The 7,525-nt window shown below is 45.4% G+C and overlaps 1 protein-coding gene across 1 annotated transcript; it reads left to right on the plus strand.

The window, feature by feature from the left end:
- Positions 1 to 2,953: 2,953 nt before the first annotated feature.
- Positions 2,954 to 4,087, plus strand: htr1b (5-hydroxytryptamine (serotonin) receptor 1B; the record flags this gene model as incomplete). Its single annotated transcript, XM_079752024.1, has 1 exon — positions 2,954 to 4,087. One exon carries the CDS (start codon positions 2,954 to 2,956, stop codon positions 4,085 to 4,087), a length of 1,134 nt encoding a protein of 377 aa, XP_079608150.1.
- Between the last annotated feature and the right edge of the window lie 3,438 nt (positions 4,088 to 7,525).

Here is a 7,525-nt window from a genome sequence, read left to right on the forward strand (position 1 = left end):
CTGGACAATATTGGACCCACCAGAAAGTAATATATCATCCATCATCTTTTCTCCTCCCTGCGCACATACACTCACAAATACACGAACACACGCAGACATAGGCCTACACTCACGCATACACAAACTTTTTACAAGCTTTATTTTACAATCATTAAATTGTGAATCAATTAATAATGTAGCTTATATTTATATCCTAAACATAGTATAAAATTAGTGCAATAAATGTATAATGTATCCCACTACAAAGAGCCAATGAGACCAATAATCGTAATAACATTCATCATGTTTATATCCAAAAGAACTGAATGAAACTCCAGCCACCTCTCCAATAGCAAGAGGAAAAACTGGATCACTGAATTTCCAGGAATCATTTCAGAAATGAAAGGTCCACTGACACAACCCTGGTACGACCAATGGCCTTATTAATAGTTGGGTGGCGTTCCACTTTTCCTCCGCCAATTTAAGTAGGGTTGCCTTCAGTAAGTCTGCCTATCAATATCAACAAAGGCTTCTTGAGAGTAAATGCTGCCCTCTAGTGACCAATTCAACCTCCTCGCGGAGGCTACTGGGCTTATATCAGCAGGATATGCATTTTTATTGGAAATAATATGAGGCAAAAGTAACCAAACACAAAAAAACTAACTACAGTGAGGGGATGGAGGCTGGATGGAGCTGAATGGAGGGCAGGACTACAGAAGCACAATCACATATCTGGAAAGATATTTGACAGCCTAAGTGGTTTCAAAGTGTTCAGTATGTTGTTTTTCTTCGAGGCTAACCCCAGAAAAAACAGAAAAAACAGAAATCCTTCTCCCTTCTGTCCCCGCCTGGCAGAGCGCTGAGCGTATGCTCTCCTCAGAGCAGCAGGGACCGGCTCCGTGTGGCACACTGGTTCAACACGGCCCACGCCTCCTCTGCTCCTCACCGCACACAGAGGAACGTCACAGCGGCCTCGTCCTCCCGGAGTCTGACCGTTAACGAGACGGAGCTGGGGGAAGGAATGCGTTTAGGATCCACATCCAACATGTAGGATCATCTTCTTAAAGTCGTCATGAAGGAAACAAGTCAAAACCACTTGAGGATTCTTTCTTTTTTAGGATTAACTTCTTGGAGAGGCTTCAGCCCACATTCAATTCACTCAGCTGGGATCTGCCCTCATTTAACGCTGTCCTATTTGGTGCTGGAACTCCTGCCGTGATGCGGTGCTGATGCTGTTGGCATAGCGACACGCCAACCCCTACATCACATGGCCAACTGCACCGCTCAACATCATTATAGTGGTGAAGGTTTCGAGGAAACTTGTCACATGAAAACGCAGGCTATTCCTTTAGTCCAGTATCCAGGATGTTACTCTGAGGGTTAAACAAAGAAAGTGACTTCAAGTCACTTTGACGACTGACTGCCCAACAGTGACAAGAAACTGGACTGGAGGCGTCTTTGTGACTGAACAAGAGAATAATTAAACCCCCTAGAAAGTAATATATAATCCATCTCCTTTTCTTCTCCCTGCTGTCTAAAGAAGATTGATGCCCGATGCAAGGGCAAACATACACATACACACACACACACACAAACACACAAATACACACACGCATACACTAACACGCATGCACACACACACACGCACGCACGCACACACACACACACACACACACACACACACACACACACACACACACACAAACACACACACACACAGATCCATGATGTCCAAGTGGCCCTTCTGTTTTAGAAGTCCAATGTCAGTCAATATTGATCAATATTTGATGTATATTTTTATATATGCTTTATATTGTTTGCACTCCTGGTTGATGAGCAGCTCACTTACCGGTTCATCAGAAACATCTCTCACTCCTGTCTCGACAGCTGGGATGCATTGATCTAAAATAATGAGTCAAAATACCATATGCCAATAGCAGCCATCATAAACCTTTACTATGGAGAGCCCAAACACAGAGGTCCTGCCAGTGTTTTAATTAGGCCCTCGATGTGAACGACTCTGCATTAAAACAACGGCCTTCTCTTTCAAAGTGAGGGAACGGAACAGGATGGTTCTGGTAAGGATGAAGACAGGAAATCCAAACACATGAAATCAACAACTTAATTACATTTGCATCACTAGATTTGACAGTAACTGCTGCATCAATGAGTGGTGCAGTGTTTATGTCCTCATTGTCGTCATAAATCACATGACTTACATTTTCTTACCGTAAATGCAGCTAAAGTACACCTTTCCCACAGGTGGGACGAGGTTGTAGAGAACATTCAGTGTGCTTCCTTTACCTCAACCACCAGGTAGGAAACATCGATGTTGCATGAGGTGTCTGACCCCTCTGCCCTCGGACACATCGTTGTCTATCTATCCTGAGCTTCCAGACAGGACGTCTTTATCGTTGTTAAACACCATTAAAACACGTGGATACACCCCGTCTGGTGACGTGCAGGAGCACTATGACCCAGCAGATTGGCTGAAAGAAGCCCCCACCCCCCCCATAGTGATCATTGGTGAGGAGTGAGGAGTCAGACGGGCTGGACGCTGGTGTATAAAACCTCCTCGCCTCGTGCCGTTCGGCCACAGCGGCCTGGAGTTCCAGATGTCACGGATCAGATGGTGGGTTTAGTTTTGGGTTCTTATCCACAGGCTGTAATTTTAACAAAACCTGGACCAACTCATTTACCGTCTGTCTGCCAGTAGGAGAAGAGTGGCCTTAACTGTTCCTGAAACTGAAATGGAAATTTACCTAAAAAACTCTAAATTTACCTGAATTATTAGATACAGCTTCGGGAACGATGAGCGAGAAACGAGTCTCCTTTTCCTTCCACAACATCTGTGTCTTGTCTCTGACTAGATGGCGCGACCGGCAACTGTTGACTTGAAGATCAGAAGCCCCGCGGTGCGTCTGACTGCTGCTCCTGTAACCAATCCCGTCCATTAGGACCTGAGGAACACAGGATGGAGGGTCCCGGTCTGGTCTCCACGACCCCCGCGCCCCCCGTCCTCGGAGTCACGAACGAGACCTTCGGAGCGGTCTGGTCTCCCGGTCTGCTCTCCCAGGTGAGCCTAGCGGGACTGCTCTCCGCCATCACGCTCGGCACCACGCTGTCCAACGCCTTCGTGATCACGGTGATTTCCCGGTCGAGGAAATTACAAACTCCGGCAAACTTCCTGATCGCGTCGCTTGCGGTCACCGACCTGCTCGTGTCCGTGCTGGTGATGCCGATCTGCGTGTTGTACACCGTCACGCACACCTGGTCCCTAGGCCAGGTGGTGTGTGACCTCTGGCTCTCCTCGGACATCACCTGCTGCACTGCCTCCATCCTCCACCTGTGCGTAATCGCCCTGGACCGCTACTGGGCCGTCACGGATGCGGTGGAGTACTCCGCAAGGCGGACCCGGTCGCGCGCGGCCGGGATGGTGGCGGGCGCGTGGCTGATCGCCGTCAGCATCTCGCTCCCGCCGCTCCTCTGGCGGCGGGAGAGGGCGGAGGAAGAGCTGACCAGCTGCACCGTCAACACCGACCACATCTTCTACACCATCTACTCTACGTGCGGCGCGTTCTACGTGCCCACGCTGCTACTCCTCGCGCTCTACGGGAGGATCTACGCAGAGGCGCGTAAAGTCATCCTGAAGCAGTCTCCACGGAAGGCAACTGGGGCTGCCGGGAAGAGGCTGACCTCCGCGCGCCTGCTCACCGACTCGCCCGGGTCCGCGGGGTCCGCCTCGTCCTCCTGGAGACCCGACCATCCCTCGAGCGACCCCGGGTCCCTGGCCGGTGAGAGGGGGGTGGAGGTGACGGTGTCGGACGCCCTATTGGAGAAGAAGCGCGTCTCCGCGGCCAGAGAGCGGAGAGCCACGCGGACGCTGGGGATCATCCTCGGCGCGTACATCGGCTGCTGGCTCCCCTTCTTCATCTACACCCTGGTGGTGGCCACTTGCGACGCGTGCTTCTATCCGGAGCTCTTTGACTTCTTCAACTGGCTGGGCTACCTGAACTCCCTGATCAACCCGGTGATCTACACCATGTCCAACGAGGATTTCAAGAAGGCTTTCCACCGCCTCGTGCGCTTCCGGTGCTGTCGGCCCTGAGCGGTTCATCAGAAGAATCGTTATTCTACCTCTAAAACATCACCTTTACTCTACGGATTGTGTGTGTGTGTGTGTGTGTGTGTGTGTGTGTGTGTGTGTGTGTGTGTGTGTGTGTGTGTGTGTGTGTGTGTGTGTGTGTGTGTGTGTGTGTGTGTGTGTGGTAGAATATCAAGTTATAGTAACTTATTCTCGTTTTTTTTATAAATATATGAATGAAAAATGATTCTGTTCCTCTCCGTCTCAGACGCTCAGAATGCGTAATGGTCGTTTCACATGTTTGGTTTAAGTAGAAAACATTATAAAATTATGTTGTTTTACAATTTGTCAATTTGTCAGACGTAATCTGTAATCTGATTTATGCTTGTTTAATTTAAAAAAGCACACTTTAGGCAATTTCAAGCAGGCAGCAGTGAATAAACCAACGGCCTCCAAGCAGAGACTCCTCATCTCAAAGTCCAAACCCTAACCTCTTTATGAGGCTGTTCCGTTCCGCTTAACCGATACTGAACGGGTTTACGGTGTGTGCGGATGTGCTGCTCATTCAAAGTGAATGGGTCGGGTGGTTAAACTGTTTACCATCAGACTTATAAATGCCTTGAAACACACAACATATGGTGTTGGATATCTCAGCGGACATAAAGCATTAGCCAAACGAAAAAATAAATGTTCCAAATGTTTGATATGTATCGATCACATGCGGAGATGCTTTTGAATAAAGGCTGACCGGTCTGACACGTTTGCGAAGATAACTGTAAACTGTAACGAGAGAACCGTAAAACATCAGGGTAGTCTTGGTAGTATGACGTCATCATGGAGGTCTAAGTAGTAGGATGTCATCATGGAGGTCCAGGTAGTATGATGCCATCAAGGAGGTCCAGGTAGTATGATGTTAGCACGGAGGTATAGGTAGTATAATGTCATCATGGAGGACTAGGTAGTAGGATGTAATCCCCATCAAGGGCTAGGTAACAGGTAGTTTCGGTCACATTACTGCATATGATGCACATAAGGGAAGGAGCGCGCACACACACACACACACACACACACACACACACACACAGACACACACACACACACACACACACACACACACACACACACACACACATACAGGTAAGGTTAAGAATTGATTTTATTAATCAGAGGAGGAAAATTTTACTTTTGGTTACAACATCAAAAAACAGGACAGTGCATATTTTGGAAGATATAAAAAACAATACGATTCAAAGTGGGATATCATCAATGTACATACATCTATAAACAATATGAATCTATATAATTTATAATATATAGATAATCTATACTGTATAAAATATAGATCACTGATCCGTATCTTCACAGTCGAAGGTGTTCCAGATCCTTCGTACTGATAAGATCCTCAAAAATGTTCTCCATTACAGTGTTTTTCAATTGCTTGAACACTATAGACACATGCTTAGACCAAAGTAACAAAACTTGAAGTTTTTGTTACTATACCTTAAACAAATGTAACCATTCCTTAAACAAAAGCGCTGCTTTGCACTTTAGTTCCAATTGTGCAACACACTTGCTCCTTTCTGCAACACTCTTCCTCCTGCACACTACACACAATTTCATACATAAGACACTTAGTTCAAAAATTACATCTCAGTATGTCATTGGGAGAACACATCTATTCAAAATACTAAACAGATTGGGTAATTGAAAATACTTAAATACACACCTCAAAACACTTACTTACAAAACTGAACACCTATCAGCCAGCTACAAAAAGGTCAAAGGGCAATTGTGCACGTCCCGGGGCAGCGCGGGAGAAATATATCATTGGGTGCCGCCATAAGCCTTCGAGGATAACTGCACCATCATGCAAAAATAGGTCCCTACAATATCCAGCATATCATCACACTTCTAGATGCACTTCATGATGCAGCTGAACAGGACAGATCAGAGCAGCCCAGATTTGTTGTTGTCTGGGATAATGTTTGTTTCCATCGGGCTGTTTTGGTCCGGAACTGGTACACCAACCATAAACAATTTGAAGTCGTAGGCCTATACTCGCCATTTCTAAAACCTATAGAAGGTTGTAGTGTATATGACCGCCAACCACATGCCCGCATGCCTCTTCTGCAGGCAATGGAATTGGCCTGCGGAGACATTGAGGTAAGGTCAATCCATGGATGGATTCGGCACACAAGGCGAGGATCCATAAGCCAACCAACGCACAATAGCTGTGTTTTTCTGTGTTTACAGTACAGTTGTGTATTTTTGGTTAATTTTTGTTATATTTTTGCTTAAACTGAATTTACTGAACTGTAAAGTACTGTACTGCAATGTACAGTATTAAGTATTAGATTTTTTGGTTGTTGTGAAAACGTGCCTTCTGTGGAACTGAATAAAAACAGTGAATATGGAAGACTGCAATGTTTTATATAAAGTAGACTAGTGTGTTGCTGATGACCTGAAAGTGTATTCATATGATACGTATAAGTGTGTATCATTTTGTCATCAGAGTGACATTTTGACAAAGGATTGTTAGGTTTCGATAGAAGAGTTTCAATTTGACATAGATGTGAATGGTTTATTTCTCAGTGGTGTGTCTTATTTGCTTTTGTGTTGAGTTTTGACACAATGAGCCAAGTTTTGCAAAATGTGTTTAAGCAATTGAAAAAAACTGTAATCATTTTCTTTAGGAATTATGATGGTATAACACTATTCAATGGATATCGTATTAATTTATTTAACATTCAAAAGACCGAAAATATTGCAACAAAAATCACCTAAAATAATTCATCTTTTACATCTCGTCCTAGGATCCATGAATGAGATTCCTCCAGCATGTAATCAAAAAGATCCTGAAAAACCAACCAAGAAAAGCAACTAGCTGAATCCCCCCCTAAGGTGTCCTGTAGTGGCCTGTATTGTGTAAGGTGTCCTGTACTGGCCTGTATTGTTTGATGTGTCCTGTAGTGACCTGTATTGTGTAAGGTGTCCTGTAGTGGCCTGTATTGTGTGATGTGTCCTGTACCGGCCTGTATTGTGTGATGTGTCCTGTACTGGCCTGTATTGTGTGATGTGTCCTGTAGTGACCTGTATTGTGTGATGTGTCCTGTACTGACCTGTATTGTGTGATGGTTCCTGTACTGGCCTGTATTGTGTGATGTGTCCTGTAGTGACCTGTACTGTGTAAGGTGTCCTGTAGTGACCTGTATTGTGTAAGGTGTCCTGTAGTGACCTGTATTGTGTGATGTGTCCTGTACTGGCTTGTATGCCGTTGAGTGTTTGAGGAGCAGGGGAATGTGTGTTTGTCAAATCCTCCCCGCATACATCCTGGAATGAATCGCTTAACAATATGACTTGCATCTGAAGCTATGCCCTGTGGCTCGCTTTGGCTATAGTGTCAACTCAACGGAATTTGAATTAAGATAGTGTTTCTTCCTTTTCAGATTGAACTGTCAAAAT

Source organism: Pollachius pollachius (genome assembly GCF_949987615.1).
Source record: "Pollachius pollachius genome assembly, chromosome: 15".
Taxonomy (NCBI): Eukaryota; Metazoa; Chordata; class Actinopteri; order Gadiformes; family Gadidae; genus Pollachius; species Pollachius pollachius.